At 45.5% G+C, this 21,756-nt stretch overlaps 1 protein-coding gene across 1 annotated transcript in view; it reads right to left on the reverse strand.

Moving 5' to 3' along the window:
* The window catches only part of LOC144792202 (lysosomal amino acid transporter 1 homolog), a 157,674-nt gene extending 138,387 nt beyond the window's left edge, over positions 1-19,287 (reverse strand). The window contains exon 1 of the mRNA XM_078667102.1: positions 18,881-19,287. Within this exon, the coding sequence (XP_078523228.1) occupies positions 18,881-19,059 (179 nt within the window). The 5' untranslated portion in view covers positions 19,060-19,287. The remainder of the gene's footprint in view (positions 1-18,880) is intronic.
* Between the last annotated feature and the right edge of the window lie 2,469 nt (positions 19,288-21,756).

Consider the following 21,756-nt stretch of genomic DNA (forward strand, 5'->3'; position numbering starts at 1 on the left):
TACTAGAATGACTGTCTATACTTAGCTCCTGTAACACTGAGCATGCTCAGAAAAGCCTGTAGCTGCTCATGCACCTGTCTTAGTCTGTAAATGGCAGGCTGTTCTAACTGATGTCAGCAACTTAATTACTCCTCCTACTTTGTTGACTGAGCATTTTCTGTATGTCTATATATGGGAATGGCTATTCTTTTGTGTACTTGTACCGCCTCCTTTTGAGCTCTTGAGTGGGTATAAAAGGCCCACAGTTTCTGTACTCCTTGCGCTACATCATACACTGCCTTAGGGTTTTGTATAGATGTAGTTCCACTCATGAGGTTTAATAAACTGTAGTTTTGATATTCCAGCTTCTGTGCCAATCTCGATTTGTTGGTCTGAGGACTAATGCGCAAAGAAGGCCGAACCCCTAGCACCGGTAGGCCTTGGTGAGGTCTACTTCTACACCTTAACAAGATTTGCACTGAGCTTAAGAGATAGATTCACTGAGCTTAAAGAATGCAGTTCAGCCAGGAAAGAGGGCCACCCTCTGCTGTGCTAACAAACAATGTGAACTTCGCCTGGCTTTACTAGGCGACACACAATAATTTCTGTTGGAACAAAATAGTCCAATTTATTACATGCGTGGATTGCACAAATAGCAATGGTTTCATATCACATTTTCTAAGAGGTATACTTTACTTATGAATTATTTTCCATATTTCCCAACAAAAAATTAAAAATACATCATCCCCACGATTCACAGGTGTGAACCAACAAGCTCGGAAGTGGTTATGTGTAGCAAAATGTTGTTGAATTGAAACTTGCGCCTTTCAATAAACTTTGCAATTGAATAACAATAAGCTTATTATACAGCTCTTAGCACTATATTTTTGTGATTCCTCAACACTGTAAGATAGATAATATGTTAAGTCAGACTTAAAGATACTACATGTATTGACACTAGAATGTAGAAAGGCTGAGAACAGCCTTTTTTTATATTTGAACTTTAGACCTCCTAGCCAAAAATGGAGTGAACTGCAAGCTTTTTCTTTCAGCACTCCATCACAGTGCATGAGTTTTCTTGCTCTCCATCTCCTGTTCTGCTACTTCCCTTTAATACCCGCCCCATAAACATGCTCCCCGTTGCTCCCCATCCACTAGCTCTCAGTTGGTCTACTGCTCCCCCACACAACGGCCCTTTTAGGTTTGCAATTCATTGCACCTCTTCCTTTTTGCCGCAATGCATGGACAAAAAGCAAAGGCGAAGCCAAAAGATCGAATAGGCAATAACTTTTGCCTTTGCTAATGCTTGCTGCAAACTTATTTTGTGTGTAAGGTTTTAATGTATTCCCCCTGATGCCCTAAAATTACAAAATCCATGGCAACATTACTGCTACGTTTAGAAGGCATGCAAGGAGCAAAATTACCAGTGACTGGGTAACTGAGCATCTCTCTCATTAAATAGGGTACTGTGTGGGTGTAATTGAGCTGGATGCTTCTTATGATTCCAACTGTAACTGGTAGGTCACTCAAAACAGTTTACCTGAAGATAGATCCACTTAGCCAGCAAATACAGTATGTAAGACAGCTGAGAGGGCTACTGACCCCACTACAGTAATGAAGTTGTGGACAACATCTATTTTCTTTGGGTAATAAAATGAGGGCCATTTAGTTGTGTACCAATAACTCCAATTATTTGCATTGCTATGAATCTGCAAAGCTATAGTACCTAATGTCATGTAAAAAAAAAAACATACAAATGTCCGTGGGTGTGGGAGTAAACCTTAATATTACCGGTTGAAAAGAGTGCTGCAAGGTGGGTTTAATGATGAGCCTGTGTCCCAAAGCCAGTAAGAAGAACATGTCACTAATTGCCGGGTTTTTCGGTTTTTAATTTCAAAAGTAGGCACCTCTTGCATCACGTTACCTAAACCATCTGTTCGAACACCCTCCAACTGCACCAACACCTCATAGCTCCAAGGGACCATTGAAAAAACATAACTCCTCACAATGAAAACAAAATGTTATCTGAAAGTACCTATTGGAATGGTTGTGTACTGTGCTCTAATAATAACATCCTGGGGTGCTGGTGACATTTATCAAGCAAGTGGCATTCGGCCTCCTGATCTCACATTACTGAATGATTTTAGCTTTTATATGTGACACACTCTGTCGCTTCTATGGCCTCAAAGAGATTTTGGTAGTATGGCTACAAACTTTCCTAAATGTTTGGGTTTCCATCAAAGCCCAGATACAGACTTGGCTTGAGAATGTTTTATGGGTATTGTTTTCTTGTTCTCCTTTTAATTGGTGGCTAATTCTGGTTGAATGAGCTGTGTGTTTTGTGAGTTGGTGTATGAGAGTTAAGGAAAGAGTATTTTATCAATTCCTTGAACAACTTTTAGGTCAGCAGAAAAGCCCATGGCCTGTAGAATTAAATAATCAATGTGTGTAGCTGTAGGCTATGTGACGTGTCTGAATTAAGTTAGATTTGTCTGTGTTATTTCAACCTAATATACTTCTTGGGCTTGTGATGAGAGGGAGTTGGAATGTGTGTGGCAGAGAAATTCTAGGTGGAGGGTTGTGTATCCATATATATGGTGTGCCTGGGCTCTTGTTGTTAACTTCCCAGTATGAGGAGACATGCCCAGAACGAGGAGACACGCCCAGGTAGATCTCCTTAGCTTGAGGAGGACGACGTGTGGTGCACCCACTTCGAGAAAAAGAAGAACAGACAGGTGTCCCTCATTCTTCTCTATGAAGAGTTTGGCTTGTCAAGATTCAGAGTCTTATGAGTTAAGCAACACTGTCAGAGAAACTTATCTGCAGGGATTATATGCATTTCGTGAACGTCACACTGGGCCCCGGAATCAGCAGATGCACTCACAGCAGCTGGTGTTTAACGATATGAGGTTATAATGTACAATCAGCACATAAACTTTATGTATCAGAATGAAGAAAATCATGGCAAACTCAGTAATCATTATACAAAACACAATGAACATTAGATAATCCAAAGTATTTCACATCCCACATCCCTACTACCTGCATTAAATTAGTCTAATCTCATCCAATGCCTACATAGATGTTATCAGAGTCATGCTTATTGAATAGGATGACCTATAGGTAATCTTGCCAAGTAATCTATTGCCAAGCCATTTAACTACCCCAGCATACCTCGGAAAGCTGCCTGGCCTGAAACTGGCAAATGGTGCTCAGTGCTTGAGACTTGTAGTCTCAAGCAATCAGTCTTTGCGTCTGCACCCCACAAATTTGCTGGTATCCTTATACCCATCTCCCCAATGATACTCCATGGAGAGAGATATTTCATATCTGCACTGTAAAGCATAAGCAAGTCTTTTAGCACTGATGTTGGAAAGGCAAGAAGCTGTAACTGATTTTACTTCCTTCTTTCCATTTCTGATTTGCAACTGACCGGACAGCCTTGCAGCGTTAATCACCATACATAGTTCTACATTCAGCAGAATGGAAGATTCTGCTCTACTGCGTTTGTTGGATTTGCTAAAGCTAATAATTTCAATGTACTGCTAAAATAATATGACAATGAACCACACTTTGGTGGTTATCATCACTATTAACAAAAACGTCGTTTCCTAGGCCCTAACTCTTATGCAAACACCCTAGAGTTAGTGCTTCTCATGTTGTTATTCAGTTAGGCCTGGTTTCTATATAACCTGTATATATTATCGAGAAAGCCCCACTACACATCGCCCTGTTGTGTATACTTAAGGAGTTCGATCTCATATTTTTTGTTGGCTATTTAAGCCTGCAGTGCCATGTTTGGATCTGGTCTTAGAGCAAGCGTCATGTAACCTACCAACATTGTTAATTACCAGAGTTAATAAATTGTTCCATGTTAAGCTTAAGCTTCTCCTGCAGTCCTGGTTTTAACTATCTTTGCTTTTTAATGGTTCTGCTTTTACCAGTGCTAAAACTCATCGGCCTGATACTTTGTGATATTCACAGACTGCATGCAGTGTTTTAGGATGTATGTCGTTACAACGCATGCTTTTTCCACGCATGCCTTTACAACGCAGGTTTTACAACGCAAGTCTTTACAACGACTTGAGTTGGGGGGCGCTGGATAGTGAACAGTTTAACTTACTATTCCAACTCCAGTCCCCGGGGATAGTAGGGAAGGTTTTGGATAGTAATTAAACTATTCCCTATCCTCCAGCGCCTTCCAGCGCAAGTCGTTGTAACGACCAGCGTTGTAAAGGTACTGCGTGGAAAAAGTTTTGTTGTAAAGGATGTTTACCGTGTTTTTCGACTCCAGCTAGCCTATCTTTTTCGTACATTTTGTAGTACTGCAAAACGTACTACAAAGTGCAGTTTGTGAATCATGGTCTCTGAAAACAAAGAACAAAATGGCTAATTACCTGCTCACACAATAAGGCACAACCTGAGATTTCTGTGTTACCCCCTATACTGAACTTACAACACCGAAAACCAGGTCTCTGTATTTCCTGGGCATTTTTTTTCCTTCCAATAAATATGGACAGGTAAGCAGTGCCAAAATATATCACAAGATGAGTTTCTTATCGTAACCAGGATATTCTGGTACAACAAAAGCCACAAATAGCATACGGCTTGATGTATCAAAGTGGTTGCTCTATTCTTTTTTAGGTCGAGCCTGTAACAGCGCACTTGCGCTGTTCTGGCGAAGACTTCATGTAGGGGCTTTCAAAACTAACCTAAGAATCGCACACACTTGTGCGTGTGCTTTTTGTTTCGGCCCACGCTATTGGCCTTTGCGTGCGTCTTTTTAACAAAGACAGCACACATTTGGCCAAAAGCGGGCGCGTTTCTCCGCCCATGGCCTATTGGTGTTGGTTACCCGCACGGCCGCCATGTGGTTTCAATTATTGTGCCCAGACACAGGCGCGATAATTGAAACCAGATGTCTCGCTGTGGCCCTCGCGTGCTTGTTATCGCACGTTGGTGCTGCGCCAGAGCACCGCATTCCTGGGTCGGTAACCCAGTTTTTTTTCTTCACATCTACATTTATTCATATCAGTGGCACACTCAGTTCAGCCAACCTTTGATACGTGTATGTCTATGAAATACGGACTTCATGCATCCCAGCTAGTCTCACTGTAGTTGTCTGCAGTTTACCGAATTTGTTAAATTGTAAAAAACTGACTGTTGTGTTTTTCAGGTTGCGTCGCTTGGTGATGGGGTGGTGAGCGTTTAATAGCGCTGATGCTAGTGCGGGAGTGTTGGACTGGAGGTGTTGATGGGAAGAAGGTGCTGGTGACAGCGGGTTTTGAGATGCTGTTGGTGGCCGTGGAGTGGCGGTGTCATAGGTGGCCGACAGTGGGTGCTGGTGGCAGCGAGGTGGAAAAGGCAGTGTGGCGTGGCAATGATGAAGGAAGTAAGGCACTGCAGGTGTGGTGTCGGGATTTGAGCAGGGCGGCTGTGTGGCATCTGTAGGAGTGAATGGAGGTGGCCATAGAGTGGGAAAAATGTTGGTGGTTGTAGGATAGTGCTGAAGGGACTGCACAGTTTGGCAGTGACATTTACTGTTATTTCATGCACATTTTTGCTGTCTGTTCCGTACTCGGGGGCGCGCGATCTGCTTTACGATACAACATTCGAATAAGTCACCGAGAGATTATAGTTCCAGGGGTGGGTCTAGGGTGGAGGTAGCTCTGTTCTCTTTCGCGGACACAGATTTGTTGCATGTCAAACGGAACCAAAGGCCAGCACACAGTGGGCCTGCCTTTTTTGCACACATGCATTAAACACATATCGTTTTGTTTTTTTTTTGCTGCAAAGTGCATACGCTCAACTTTAGAAAACAACATATATTTGAGATCAAGGGTTGTCATTTTAAAAGCTGTAATGCAGTTTTCCGTCCACCAATTAGCATTTTTTGTTTTGCCTTCCCCCAGCACAGACACTTTATTAAAATTGCTGAATTCGAAGGCCTGGTTTCGGTTACAGCCTGTGGCTCTCTGCCCACTCCCCTGCCACACGCGCACATTATGGGCATTGATCCCGTACTCTTTGGGCCGGACTTCTTTTTGGTTTCTGAAGTAGCGATCTACTCGCCGAAAAGCACTCAAGACGCCTCGTCAGGGGTGGTAAGAGCTATACAAATGCCAATTAAATACAATTACTGTGGACAGCAGTACGCTGGCTTCACTTTACCCCTTTGGCGGCTCTGCGATAGAAGAGAGAAATTGTGTATATGGAGTTTTCAACCCTAAAGCGCTCCTAAGCCATACTAATGGCAATCAGGGCTATGCAAATCTTTGTTCACATATCATCAAGTAGCTCCATTTCTGCACCGCCTCATACCATGATGACGCAATAAAGCGCCTAGCACGCTTAACAGCAGGGAGCGCTTGGCAGCTCTATACCTCAGTTCAGTTCCTACACAGATGCGTAGGGCACATGTTCCAGTCCATGAAAAACAGCAGACTGTGACATTTTGCCTTGTGTAGCGATCAGTGCAGCAAGCACGTTACTGGTTCCCTACCAGTAAGATAGCTCGGTGCGTTAATGTACCAGCAGCGTGGATCCACTTGCAAATAGCAGGACATAGCTTCCAATAAATGAAACGTATCTGAGGGGGTTAATGCACGCGGTATTAACATCTGTTGCAATTGGCCGATGCCGCCTCTGCCGAGATCTTCACAAGCGATATCACGGGTCCCTATTTCAACAGGTTTGCCTCACCCTTTTATCCACCTGAGTGAGATTTTAAAAAAAACATAACGACCACCTGCTTGTGGGCCAGTCCAGGCCTGATTGCAGCTTCTTATTATTGTGGTTAGGAGAAGGCTTTATATGACATATCTGTCAGTGGGTGACTAAGCGTTACTTAACAGCAAGTGTGGTAATGTGGCCCATCAGCTTTTTTTTAAAAATGTAATGGCGAGCGCAGCGCCTGCTTCAGGAACACCGTGCTCTCTATAAAATAATAGGTTTTACTTTTTCAAAACTTTGACCTATATTGGTGTTGTACATGGCAATGCCTCTTATTATTAAAAAAGGCATTGCCATTTACAATGCCAATAGCTCAAAATCACGCAATTGCAAGACCTATTGCATTGCAAATGCTTGTTTTTCTGCTCCTGTGGAGCAAGCCCTCGTGCCTGCTTCCCTGTGACAGTCTTCTGTCAAACTTGTCCGTCACTTTCTGTTGCTGCCTCTTACGCTTCATTTCCTGCTCGCTCCGCACCCGTTTTTTCCTTTTTAGGTCTCGTGACCTACAATGCGCGCAAGCGCATTGAGGGATCGAGAATTCAAGTGCTCGATCGACTAGTGAAACCACTGCGGTTTCTTCACAGTGCATGTGAGGTCACGTGGCCACAAAAGCGGGTCACGTGACCACACAAGCACGCGCATCTCCCTATTCCGCCTGCATCAACTTCTCCTCCCGTCGCTCGTATTCCCGCCCCCCCACCAGGCTCTCCCGCCCCCATCCGGCTTCCCTCCTGCCATTTGCCAGCATTACGTTGGTAATGCGCCCCCCACCAGGCTCTCCCGCCCCCATCCGGCTCAATGATTAACTAGCTGCTTCCTAAGAGCTTTCAACCAAGTGCATGGGAAAAGAGCTTAGACGAGAGCCATGCAGTAGGTCGGGCAGGACCAATGCCAAGGTAGTTTTTTTTTTTCCGCTTTTGATGCTGATTTGCAATTACGTGCTATGTAACCCGCTGAATTTACTTGTTTTGAGGATGTTTGCTATGCGTCGCTTTTTTAGAACCTGTGCCCGGTGTAGAATCTAAACTATTTTAGCACTGAAGTTCCTCTATTTGTTGTCTACTGAAATGAAACGTCACTGTTTTTTCTGGCAGCTGGCGAAGTCGCTATTACCCAGGTAAAATGTATTTCTTTAGTCACAGATGGCTTTCAAGCCCATACCAGGTTTGAAAGAACAAACTATAAGTAGATGACATTAATGTTCAACACCCATTGCATCATCAGCTTAATAAGCTCTATACAGCCAAAAGATTGCAAGCTTAGTTTCAGGCATGGACAACTAAACTTTTCTCCCACCTGATATAAAATGAGTGCCAGTGAACTGCCCGAAACCAGTGCATGTACTTGACTGCATGTCTATTAGAGAGACTGGAATATGGTGCTATAGACAAGTCTATTGCTAAGCCGTCTGATTAATCAACATGTCATAGAATATGAGCAAGTCCAAAACTACTATGAAATGTGCAAGCCAGAATCCAATACAAAGCAAGCGTGGAAAGCAATATGCAACCTGCATTACAATGTCAGGGGCTGTCGTATACGGACCAACAGACGGGAGTACAGACGCTTTTTTTTCCTACCAGGGAAGGTTCCTCTTTTGCGCAGCTGGCTCTTGGTCTCGCCCAGCACTCTCCATGGTTTTCACACTCTGATTTTTCCCTCCCTACGCTCAAGCAACTATTTCGCGCCACCGCATGAGTTCCCACCCCCAAAGTAGACGTCACGAACACGCTTGAGTCACGTGACAATCAGGCGCCACTCATCGAGTCTTGACACACAAGCCAATCTTAATATCCCGCCCCTTCTGAAGTAACAGTTGCGCGAGTTCAGCTAGCTGGGTGTGCTATTGGTTTAAGTTGCCGGAAGTAAGCTGGAAGATCGGTCAGCAAAAAAAATAACAAACTCACGCAGAAAATGATAGGAAAATAAGTGGTCTAGACATTTGCAACACCAAAAGGTCAAACATTTCTATTGCGAGACCTATTGCATTTTCAATGCTTGTTCTGCTTGTTTCAGCCCTACTTTTACCTTTCACTGCTCTTTTCTGCCCATGCTTCTGCCTTTTTTTGCCCAGTTGTTGCCTTTTCCTGCTCGTTTCTGCCCTCGTTTTTGACTTTTTCTGCATGTTTCTGCCTTTTCTCCTACCACCCTTCCTGCTGTTTCCCCCTTCCAGCCATTTCCCTCCTCCCACCACCCAGCGCTCTGCCCTCCCCAGGACCAAGTAGAAGAAGGTCACAGCATGACTCCATTGAGCAGGTCCTCGTGCCAGCTCCCTGTAACAGTCGCCGGTCCAGCTTGCCCACAGTCCGCCACCTTCTGTTGCTGCATTCTCTGCTTCGTTTTCAGCTCCCTCTGCCCTTGTTTCTGCACCCACTTCTGCTTTTTCTGCTTGTTTCTACCCCTGTTTTGCCTTTTCCTGCTCCTTTCTGCCGCTGTTTTTGGCTTCTTCTGCTAGTTTCTCTAGTTCTGCCTTTTCTGCTCACCTCGGCCCGTTCCCGCCGTTTCTCACTCCCGCCACTCTGCACATCGCCACTCCCCAGGACCTACTCAATGGAGGCCGCAGGGCGGACAGACAGTGGATGCACACAGCGAGTGTGCCACCGGCACGCCTAAGGAAAGCCCGGTGCCAGGAACCTTGGTCCGTCCACCATCCGCCGCTACACCACCAAGGAGCTCCTGGCCCTGGATCCCAGACATCACAACAGCTGCTTCCGCAATCAACCAAAGGACCTTTCACCTGCCTCCACTGCCGCTTCTCCTGCTGCACGGAACCACCACGACAACCCGAAACAGCTCCAATGCATCTTGCTCAACAACCACTCGCTCTGCAAACATGCCATGGAAATCCGGGATACCATCACAACCCTCTCCACTGAAGTTGCCTTCATCACCGAAATATGGCTCAACCCATGCTCGAATCCCGACATCGCCACCGCCACTCCTGACGACTACAAAATGATACACCAAGACTGCACCAACAAACAAGGCAGGGGCATCACCATCATCTTCAAATAAACCATATACACCTCTCATGGAACACCTCACCTTTCGACTACAGACCAATGCTAAGCCCGCAATAAGAGGCACCCTCGCTTACAGACCCTCGGGATCCCGGGTAGCTTTGTGCAGCACCATCTCCAACGTCTTAGCCCGCCTAGCTATTGACTCCCGACACTACGTAATACTTCGTGATCTCAACTTCCGTGTCAACGACTCAAACTCCATCACCCTACTAGAGAACCCGAACACCACTGGCCCCACCTAACTGGTCACTGAACCAAGGCACAAAGCCGGACACACACACTCTGCTCCATGTTTTTCCTCCAGCGACAGAATAAAATTCAACCGCGTCGCAGAACTCACCCGGACCGACCACGCCATTGTTCACTTCACCATCTCAGATGCTCAGCATACCACCACCAAGCACCACGGCTCCTCCCATGGCAGCTCGGGCAAGGTAACTGGGAATCTGTGGACATGGGCCCTCAGCACCACATAACTGAATCTTCAGCAGAACTTGACCAGGCCATCCAGAATGTCTCTGCCTGGATCACCAAATGCGCCAACATTCACCCCTCTGAGACCAGCAAAAGCCTACATTACCTCAAAACCAGCCAGCTGGTAGAGCACACAGTTCAGAACTACCAAGCGCAACTGCTACAGACTTGAGAAACAGGGGTGCATCACTAAGAACTATTCTGGCAGAGCCACTCACAAAGCATTCCCCAGCAACTATCATCAGCGCACCAAGGAAACCAAAAGAGCAGCCATCACTACCCGCATTGATACCGCAGCCAACCATGCAAAGGTACTCTTCAAAATAATCAAGGAATGTTCCAAGCTGAAAGCCACAGAAAACACCATCCACCCCTCCCAAGAACTCTGCCCTCTCAGACAACTTACACAGCAAGACTGCCACCATCTACCATAACCTCGACCCACAACCCACCACTCTGAGCCTCAACAACCTCAACCAATCAATGAACTCCAGCCAAACAATCACTACATGGTCCCCACTCACACCACCACAGCCATCATGTCGTCTATCCACTTCGGGGCACCCACCGACTCCTGCCCACATCATCTTTTCATTCTTGGAACCAACCCCCTCAGGATGGTACTCGCCAGCATCTTCAACACCTCCATCTCCACAGAAATCTTCCCAGACGGACAGATGGAAACATGCAGAGGTCAGACCTCTATTACAGAAACCCCCGGCCGACTACAGCAGTCTAAAAAATTACAGACTGATCTCCCTGCTCCCCTACCCAGCCAAAGTACTTGAGAAAGCCATCTACCAACAACTTATCGTACACCTGGAACAAAATCATCTACTCAACGCCCCACAACCAGGATTCTGTGCCAAGCACAGCACTGAGCCTGCGCTGCTTGCTGCCACAGATGACATGAGAACTCTCCTTTACTGCAGAATACGGTGGCCCAGATCCTCCTCGACCTTTCTGCTGTGTTCAACACTATCTCCCACCACACCCTCCTCGACAGACTCCACAACATCGGCATACTGCAAAAGGCCCTCAAGTGGATCCCCTCTCTTCTTACAGGATATACAAAGAACAGCCAACTGCCTCCCTTCACCTCCGCACCCAAAAACATCATTAGCGGTGTACCCTAAGGATCATCCCCCAGCCCCACCCTGTTCAACACTACATGACCCAACTCGCTGACGTCATCAGATCCCACGGACCCAGCATAATCCCCTACGCAAGCCACACTCAACTATTCTTCTCAGTCACCTGGTGGCCAGCAGATTTCAGGCCAGCACCCACACCAACAGACCACGCATGCAACCTTGGCATCATCCTAGACAGCCAACAGATCACGAAACGATGGTCAGCACAGTCACCTCCTCCTGCTTCCACACCCTTCGCATGCTCTGCAGAATCTTCAGATGGATCCCAATCAACACCAGAAAGACTGTCACGCAGGCCCTTGTCACCAGCTGCCTAGACTACAGCAATGCTATCTATGCTGGAATTTCCTCCCAGCTCATCAGAAGACTCCAAACCATACAGAACACTGCAGCCAGACTCATCCTGGACCTCCCCAAACAGACTCACATCACCCCTCCACCTCAGGAACTTCCAGAGGCTCCCTTATCCAGAATAGATGCCAGTTCAAGATCCTCATGAATGCCTACAAAGCTCTACATGATCAAGGACCTTCATAACTCAACCATCGACTCAACTTCCATCTACTCGCAAGACACCAGCGCTTCTCCTCTCGCCCTCGCAGACACCATCACTCCTCCTCTCTCGCACACACCCCTGCATCTGGCGCAGCCGCTGCAGGGGCCAATCCTTCTCCTACATCTCCGCCACGACCTGGAATGACCTGCCCCTCCACCGCTGAGCAGCACCCTCCCTGGCAGACTTCAGAAAGACACTCCAGACCTTGCTGTTAGACGGGGACATGGCGTGCCCAGATACCCCTGGAATAACAGTGCTGTGCTGTACAAATGCTGATTAATTGATTGATTCTATGAGGAAATGCACGGATACATAATGGTCTCTATTCTGATATGTGCTGTAACAGCAGATGTAGCACAAACTGGAAGGTACTAGGCCACTCACAATGCGCTTTTTAATGATTACTTTATTCAAGTTGCTATCATAGACGTCTTGAGAAATAGAATTGCAGACTAGCCATAAGAGCAAACTTATGTTGATATATCATGAAGGAAAATTCTCTCATAATACCTAATACTACTTCTATATTTGTATTGACTGTCAAAAGTCAACCCCAGATTCTTCAATATTTTCCACAACTGCGTGAAGTTTACATTTGATAATATTGCCCATGTGAACACCAATTTAGATAAAAGGTGTTTCTATGTTCTTTTTATGCTTGTGCCTGTTAAGGCTCATGACCAGAAACTGACACGTTCTACTATTTCCTCTTCTTTCTTTCTTTATACTTTCTGCCTCTTCCTCCTAAAATCATTCACACATGGGCCCACCTCACACCAGCTTGCTTCTACCTCCAAAGCGCTTGGCTGTCCATTCACCACCTCCCAGCTGACCAACAGGCCCACCAATGAGGTGACTATTACCCCCTTATGGTTTGCCCCATCCTTCATACTAGGTTCACCATAAAGACGCCTTAATGGTGTGTATATTTGCCTCTAAGGGGTGCCCCTGCAGCAACAGGTTGGACCATGCAGATCCTCTATTCAGATATCACTTGGGTTGCACCCTTTTCATTTGTGCGTTAACCCCAGTTTTAATCCTATGCAGTCTTTGCCCCTTTTGGGTAAACGCCACTGAACCACCCTATTATGAAGTCTACATAAAATGTTTTGGGGTTGGGTTGCTCCTTCAACACTCCTGGGTTGGCATCATATATACAATATTGTGGGGGCTGTTTAATCTTGAGCATGACTTGAGCTGCACTTTTACCACTTCTGAGTTGACCCATTGAGTCTTTACAGTGGAGTGTATTTAAATATTGCTTGAATTGTGCCTTTATCACACTAGACGTGATCCCATATAACCACTATAATGCAGTCTGTTCAAACACCCTCATGTTGTGTACCCGGGGCTCTGACCCAGGACAGCAAGGTTTGGACCCCCAACTCACCGGTGCAGAGAGAGTGTTCAGTGCACTCCCACTTGAGCAGGGAATTCACCATTACTTTAGTTCCACATAACCCACTAAGCATTCCTGCTGGCACTATGCTTTTGCTTTCTGGGATACCAACAATCCTTTAAAGAGTTCTGGGACAACACTGTGGATAGTCACCGCAAGAAGAAATGCGAGCACAGTGGAAAGACTAGCGCGGGTCGTTCCGAAGCTACTTAGAAGGTGGTGTTTAAAGAGAGAGGTTCACTCCTCTTGTTGAGGCTCTGTTTAAAAAGAAACGGACGTGAGCGTGATCCGATCTGAACTTATCTGGGACGGTGGTATTCAACGGGAGCCGATCACTCCTCGTGTTGAGGCGCTGTTTCTGGACGAACGTTTGCGTGTTCCAATCTCTACTCTCTCCGTGTTCCGGATGCGGACCTCGGAGAGAGTAGATATTGGAACACGCTCACGTCCGTTTCTTTTTAAACAGAGCCTCAACAAGAGGATTCAGCTATCATGTAGATAGATGTTCCTCAAAACGCTCCGTCCATCATCACCTTTTGTATCGCTTTGTTCGCCCTAAGTTGGCAGGGTATGCTCAGACGTGAGTCCCTTGCTCACTTTGCCACTGGATTCAAGATAGCCTGGCTGATGAGGGTTATGAACCCGAAACCGGTCCCAGGATGCTTGTTTCCGGTCCAGGAAAGACATGGCTTGGCAGTTCGGGCTGGACTGTTCCCATGAGGCACAGGGTCAGACTGATTTGCATATGGCCATGTCTGAACTGGGGTGGCGGAGTGAGCTAAAGAATGGTGATGGTTTAAACCCAGATCAGTTGACTGGGGGTGAGTGTTTGATTTTCTCAAACGCTCCGTCCATCATCCTCTTTTGTATCGATAGATGTTCCTAAAGTCTTAAAGATCATTCCACTGTTTTTTTAATGAATACCTGGACCTACTCCCACAGTTTATCAATTATTTTAGGCTTACTTGCTACAATTAGGCTGATGATGCCCAAATCGTTCCAGAGCTGGAAAAGTCGTTTTAGCAGAATCCGCAAAAGTGTAACAACTACTAAATACTTGGAAGCTACAGAATCACTGAGAGCTAAACTCTTCAAAAACGGAGGTCTTCGTGTACATAGCGACAAAAATATGACCCTTCCACTGTTTGAAAAAATGAAAATGGACCGAGAAGAAACACATTTACACATAAAAGAACGTGGCATGATCACGGGTTCCAACCTTTCACTTCAAACACAAGTTAACCAAGTGACCAAAAATGGTGTTCTTCTCCATAAGAACTCTGAACTGGGTATTCTATCACGGGGGACTCTTTCACTGAGTCCTGGCCTCGAGAGTGCAAGCTCTGATACACCTCAACTATGGAAATGGCATCTATATTGGGCCTTTGAGTTACCTACTTAGCAAACCCAAACAAATCCAGAATCCCACAGGTAGATAAGTGCTAAATCTGAGCCGACATAAACACATCACCTCTACACTCAAAACGCTTCTGTGGATTTCTGTAACAAGAAGAATCTCATGAGAAGCTCTCAGGTAATCAATAGAAAATGACCTTATTTCTACAATGCATACTAAGCCTCTACTTTGATAACAGCAATCTCTGATCCAGACTAGACTCCTTTGATCATTCTCCCTTATACAAAAAACTCAAGTAGGTGGGCGTTCCTTCTCTGTACAGACTTGATCCTCTGGAACACAGTGGCAAAGAAAAATAAGTATATTTGGCAATCATCTAGAATTTAGAAGTTTATTTATTTATTTATGCATTTTTTAAAGCGCTGCAATTACCCTTGGGTGTCTCGGCGCTGAGGGCTAAGAGCTGCCACCAGTAGTTGGATCTCTAAATAACAGTTAGAAGATTAGTGATTAATCGTAACGTTGAGAGAACAGCCATGTCTTTAGCTGTTTTCTGAAAATGATCAGGGATGGGCTGGATTTTATATTCAAAGGAAGGGAGTTCCATAGCTTTGCAGCTGCTATGGTGAAACACCTATCTCCCCAGTTAACCCTCCTTGTTCTGGGTATCTGAAGCAGATGAGCCGTGTTGGAGCGAAGCATTCTGGGGGTAGCCAGAGGCTTAAGGAAACTTCTAAGGAATTTAGGTCCCATGTTGTTTATTGCCTTATAGACAATACAGAGGGCTTTAAACTTTGTGCGACTTCTGACTGGAAGCCAGTGCAATTGGTCCAAGTAACCCGAGACAGAGCTAGATTTTGGAATGCCCAGTAGAACTCTGGCAGAGGCATTTTGTACCATTTGTAATTTGGAGATGACCTTTTTTTGTGCATTGAGGAAAAGGGCGTTGCAATAGTCAGTGCGTGAAAACACCAGTGTAGATATAAGTGTTTTTCCTGCAGTCATGGGAAGATATGGGAGCAGTTTCTTTATTTTCCTTAAGATGTTAAATGATGATGATACTACCGCGTTCACGTGATGATGAAAAAGGAGTTTATCATCAAATATTACTCCCAGGTTTCTGACTTTACTGACAGGTTGAGGTGGAGTTCCCATTTCCTCCGGCCACCATAATTGGGACCACAGAGGCTGAATACTTCCAAAAAGCATGACCTCCGTCTTAGATGAATTAAGTTTTAAGCAGTTGGAAGCCATCCAACTGCTGATAGCCCTCATGCCGTCCTTGAAGTTTGCTGCAACCTCGAGTCCATTTCTATGTATGGATAGTACCAACTGGGTATCGTCGGCATATGTTGTTAGGTTGATGTTATAAGCTTTAATTACCCTCGCTAAGTCCGAAACATAGATATTAAAAAGGGTCGGACTTAGCGAGGAACCCTGAGGGACTCCACAAGGAAGGCTGAAAGTAGGAGAAGTGAAAGTGCCTAACTTAACTGCCTGTTTGCGGTCGGCCAGAAAAGATGAAATAAGGTCTCTGGCCTTGTGTTTAATACCGATGGCCTCGACACGGCCGATCAGAGTAGAATGATCGACCGTGTCGAAAGCCACCGACAAGTCCAACAGAATCAGGACAGCCTGTCCGCCATTATCCATCGTGGTCCTTATTTCATCTGCCGCCTTGATCAAGGCAGTTTCTGTCCGGTGACCTTGTCGGAAACCGAACTGAGTATCATCTAAGAGGTCATTGTTTTGAATGTAGTCAGACAGTTGTTTATTCATGACAAATTCAAAGATCTTAGCTGGGAACGGTAGGGATGCAATAGGACGATAGCTGGAAGGTAATGAAGGATCAAGAGACGGTTTTTTGAGAAGTGGTCTGATTACCGTATTTTTCCAAATAGTGGGGTAAGAACCTGTTGAAAACATAATGTTACAGATGTGTGTCAGAGGTAAAGTGATGATTTCTGGAATAGTGTTGAGTAAGGAGGGGTGACAGGGGTCCAGTGGGGAACCAGATTTGATTGACAGAATTAATTTGTGGATGTGTTGTGAATGTATCCTAGTGAATTCCGTGAGAGCAGTAGAGACCGAGTTTGTCTGAGTATTTGGAGAATCCGTATTGTTGGAATTTGGGGTGAAATCCTTAAATATAGATGTGACCTTATCAGAAAAGAAGGCAGCCAAATTGTTACAAAGTGTTTGGGATGTTTCAGAAGGAGGGTTAGGTGGTTCGGCAAGGTGGTTTACGACTTCAAACAATTTCTTCATGCTGCATTTAGCTTGATCTATTTGGGTGGTGTAATAGATGTTTTTTTCTGTTGCTATGCTCTGCTTGTAGTTATGAAGTGCAGCTTTGTATGTTGTTTTATCTGAAGAATTGTAGTGTTTGCGCCAGTGGCGCTCAAGGTTGCGACAATGTTGTCGTAGAAGTCTGAGATTTTCAGTAAACCATGGGGCTGAAGGGGTCTTCCTGTTGTGTTTGGAAGTTCTGGATGGAGCAAGTATGGAAAATGCCCCTTCCAGAATGGAGGTGTATCTAGTGGCTGCATTATTGGGGTCGGTTTCGTTATCTATATCCATGAAGGCATCAGTGAGAATCTGAGTGAGTTGGTTGTAATCTAAATTTTTCCAGTCTCTAGTGGTTCGGTAGGAGTTCTGAGAGGTATTTTTAGAAGCTATCGTTTTAGTTTTGATGTCAAATAGAATGGCAAAGTGATCTGACCATGTTAGAGGAAAAATTTTGTTCTTGATGATATAAGGATTGTTGGTAAAAATACCATCAAGCGTATGTCCTGCCTTATGAGTAGGAGCGGTTATCAGTTGTTCAAGATCTACAGAGAGCAGATCATTAATAAGCTGGTCGGTGTCTTTGTCAGTTTGGGATTCGAGATGAAAATTAAAATCTCCCAAGACAGTGAAATGTTTGTGGTCCACGGCTAACTCACTCAATTGATGGAGTTGTGAGAGAAAAGTCGTACGAGAGCCAGTTCAATAAAAACATTGCTATTTCGTAAAACATAAGGTCAACAAGCCACAGCTTACAAAAAATACTTGTTAGTATACGCAAACTGTGAAGTTATTTTTCAGTTTGTCATGCCATTCCATACATGCAGCTTATGCTGAAAATCATCACCAATGTTCTTTCAATCCTGAAAGACAAATAGAGTAGTTACTTACCTGTCCACCTTAAACACACATTGGGCGCCACAAGGGACTCTAAAGTGCTATGTAAATGCAAAGACAATACAATAACGCTAACATCACAAATTCACTAGGGCACGGAGCAACTGAAGCAAGAAACAAAAACCTCCGTGGCTAAACAGAGTTGGAAAAAAGTATACCTTGCCAGCAAATCAAAATGTTTTGCAATACTTTTCGCTTACAATAATCTAATTTTTATATCACAGACACTATTCTCAAAGCAGTTATTTCAAGGGGGCTATAAACCGATTAGGACTATCCTAAAACATTTCATCGCTTTGTAAATTATGATGCCTTAAATAGAAGAATACTTCTTAGGAAGACGTGCACGTATTAACGGTGTAATGTGCAATATTTCTCTGCATTGCTGAGGAGCTTCCAGCGGTCCATTGCAACAAAAAGAAATGGCATGTGTGTGCTAAGACTCAAGACAAAACCATTCTTTTTCGTATTGAACATTTTCAATAGGAATGTTTTGCCTATTTGTATTGATAACATTTTCAATAGGACTTGATGTACATGTCCAATATTCATTCTAAAAAACAATTTTTGGGGGCTCGGCATCTCTTTTGAATGAGCGAGTTAAAGTATCAAATAAATTGATAATAGCGGTACAGCACGGGGGGGGTTGTAATTTGTTTTACTCACAAAGCATAACTCAGTACTCCAATTGCGCGTACTTCCAGCGTCCCGGGGCAAAGTCCACGGTATGGACTGAATTAGGTACAAGTTATGTCCGTTCGCAAACGACTGCATACCAGAGAAAAATGGGAAACTGAGGAGCAAGCAGGGAATAGAAGCCAAAATGCCCCCACAGCCATGACTGTCTACAAACGTGACACAGTTACAATAAATACATATTTTTTTTACTTCAAACCACGAAACCTAAATTACAAGACTGCGCTGTATTCACCGAAGTGACGTGGCAGCGGCACACACCTTCAACTAACAAAATGCAAACGACCTGTCAAGCGCGAGGAAGAATGTGAGAAGTTTGACACTTACGGTAACGCAGCGAGGAGGAAGCACGCGATGGAAACGAATCCCACAACAACGCTCCAATAGTCCCACGAGTTCTCCACGCATTGTTCGAAGAAGTGCCAGATCCAGGGAGTTCCGTTCACACATAAGCGCCTCGACGCCACCGCAGAGGCATTCGAAAGGAATGGCAGCTGCTGGTTCATAATGAAAACCTTGACTTAAACCTTCCAAAGAGAGTGTTTATGTGCCTGCCAGACACCTGGGAGGCATTTGCCCCCTCTGTTATTGCGCATAACTTTGTCTCCCCTGTTGTACTACGAGTATCACTATCCAAAATAAATCCATCCTGCCAGCTTCACCAAAGCGGAGCGGAGGAGCACCACCGGACAATCCCGCAGAAGACTATCCACTCAGGAAGCAGCTTCATGTAAGCCTGTATCTGATTGGTTGAGAAGGACGTGTGCTGATAGGCTAAATGGGCCAAGCCTCTGTCTGCTAATGATCTTTATTGGTCATGGGAATGTCTGTCTGGAGGAGGCTCGATGAGGAACAGCTGAGCGCGAGGATCGTTTTTAAGCTTGGATTATCACTTCGTTTTAAGAGTATCATTCCGTATGGTAGCAGGCAGTGACCTGCAAGACTCGTTGGAAAAGAGTAACAGGGAGGACGGGGTGAAGTGAGGTAGTAACAATGGGTTGGTCCAGGACCAAGTTAGGCAGTATGCAAGTGAAATTATGACGCTTGCCATCACAGCGCATGATGTCACGACAGGATGTTACCTCATTGGAAGTGACATCACAAGAAGTTACATCGGATATTAAGACCCCACACATATGTTTATCAGGTATATCATGAGTACATTTAAGATCATTTTGAGATTTAACAAATGAGATTTCGGGTAGGTCGCTCCCCCCATGCAGCTCCACCAGCGCTTTGTGCCCTGTGCCCTTGACTTTGTTCCTTGCTGCCCATTCCTGTGCGCTGTTTCCTCGCCCCCCTTGCCCCAGGCCCGGCTCCGGGAATTTTTATTTGGGTGGGCCAAGGGTGCTTTCGGGTGGGCCACTACCGGCTCAATTTGTCGCTTCTGGAGGTAGTCTACAAGCCATAGATTACATCATATCTACTTGCAAACAGTCACCAAGATGTAAAAATGTGCAAACGCGGTAGTGAGTATGTAAATACTTTATTCCATGGAGCGCCGGGGCTGGCTACCTCTGGCGGTAAGCGCCAGAGAACAAATGTGGCCCGCCTACCACATCCGGTGACGTGGTTCCTGTTCCGCTCTTACAACACTAGAGCGCTACCACATCTCCCCCCTTTATGCACAATAAACACATTTTTAAAAGTCTTACTTCCAGTCCATTTCATAGTCCTTGAATCTCTCTGGTACCTTAATTCTCCGCCCTGCTCGAGTTTCCACTCTCTCAATCTTTCTCTCTCCTCCTGCAGTCTCTTGTTCCTTTCTCTCTCTCGCACCTTCTGCTTCCACATCCTTGGCCTTCTTCTCACTCTCTTCTTTGCCTCTGCTCTTTCCTTCCGTTGTCTCCCTACTTACTCTTTCTCCCACTGCTGTTTGTCCTTCCATTCCGTTCACTTGCTCTTCTTGCCTTTCTCCACTTATACTTTCTCCATCCTCTACGACATCCTCCGTTCCTTCTTCCTCCTCGTCTTCCCATTTCAGTATCTTGCTGCATTTTGCCATTCTGTCCATGGACCAAACCTTACCATCGCTCAGTAGAGCTGATCTAGCATAGGGCTCCACTACCTTGAGGGGAGGTGAAAACTTGCTCTCTCCTTTCTTCTTCATGATGGCTAGCTTCACCCTCACCCAATCACCTTTGTCCAGTTCTGTGCTTTGAGTGTTCCGTCTTCTGTTGTAGTGTGCCGTGTAGACATCCTGGGCTCTCTCCAGATTTTTCCTGACCACCGCCGGTGACCACTTACTCTGGACAATCAACTTCCTCCATGCTGCATTGTCTTTGGTGAATGCCTCTCTGCCTCTTAAGATCTTGAAGGGGCTGTAGCCCGTGCTACCCGGTGTGATTCGGTATGCCCAAATCATCTTCTCCAGCTCCATTTCCCAATCCTTACCATCCTCAATGGCGGCCTGTATGGTGCCCATAATCACGCGATTAAAGCGTTCCACCTGGCCGTTTCCCGACGGGTGGTAGATCGGGGTGTGCTTCACTTCAATTCCGTTTCTGTTGGTGAAGGCCGTCCACTTTTCTGAAGTGAACTGGGGTCCATTGTCGCAGGTGATGATCCTCGGGATGCCTTCGCTGACAAAGGTGGTACGCAGAAACTTTATCACTGCCTCAGTATCCACTCGTTCCAAGACTTGTAGCTCAGGCCACTTGGAATATCTATCCACGGCGACCACCACGTACTTTTGAGTGCCCTCCTTGTTCAGGACTGGTCCCATTATGTCCACTGACAACATCTCCCACGGGCCATCTGGAATCGGAAATCTTCCCAGCGGGGGTCTCATCATGCTCTGGGCCTTGTCCGATTTTGCGCAAGACTCGCAAGAGCGCACATGTCTTTCTACCTGCGCGTCGATGGCTGGCCACCAGTATGCTTGTCTGGCCAAGGCTTTCGTTTTTGTGATGCCCTGGTGCCCTTCATGCATTAAGGACATCAACCGTTCCAAAATGTTCCTGGGCGGAACTACCTTGTCCCCTCTGAGTAAGAACATTGGGTTTTCAGCAAGTGACAGTTCCTCTCGGACTTCCCAGTATCTCTTCAGCTCCTCCTTTAAGTGTCTCTTCTCTGGCCAGCCATGTACTACATATCCTTTTACTGCCTCCAAATCAGTGTCTTCCCCGTATGCTTCTTCCCAGTCCTGGGCGCTTATTACCTCCTCCGTGTCCTGGATGGTGGCTACCACGTATCCTTCCCAC

Source organism: Lissotriton helveticus, chromosome 11 (genome assembly GCF_964261635.1).
Source record: "Lissotriton helveticus chromosome 11, aLisHel1.1, whole genome shotgun sequence".
NCBI lineage: Eukaryota > Metazoa > Chordata > Amphibia > Caudata > Salamandridae > Lissotriton > Lissotriton helveticus.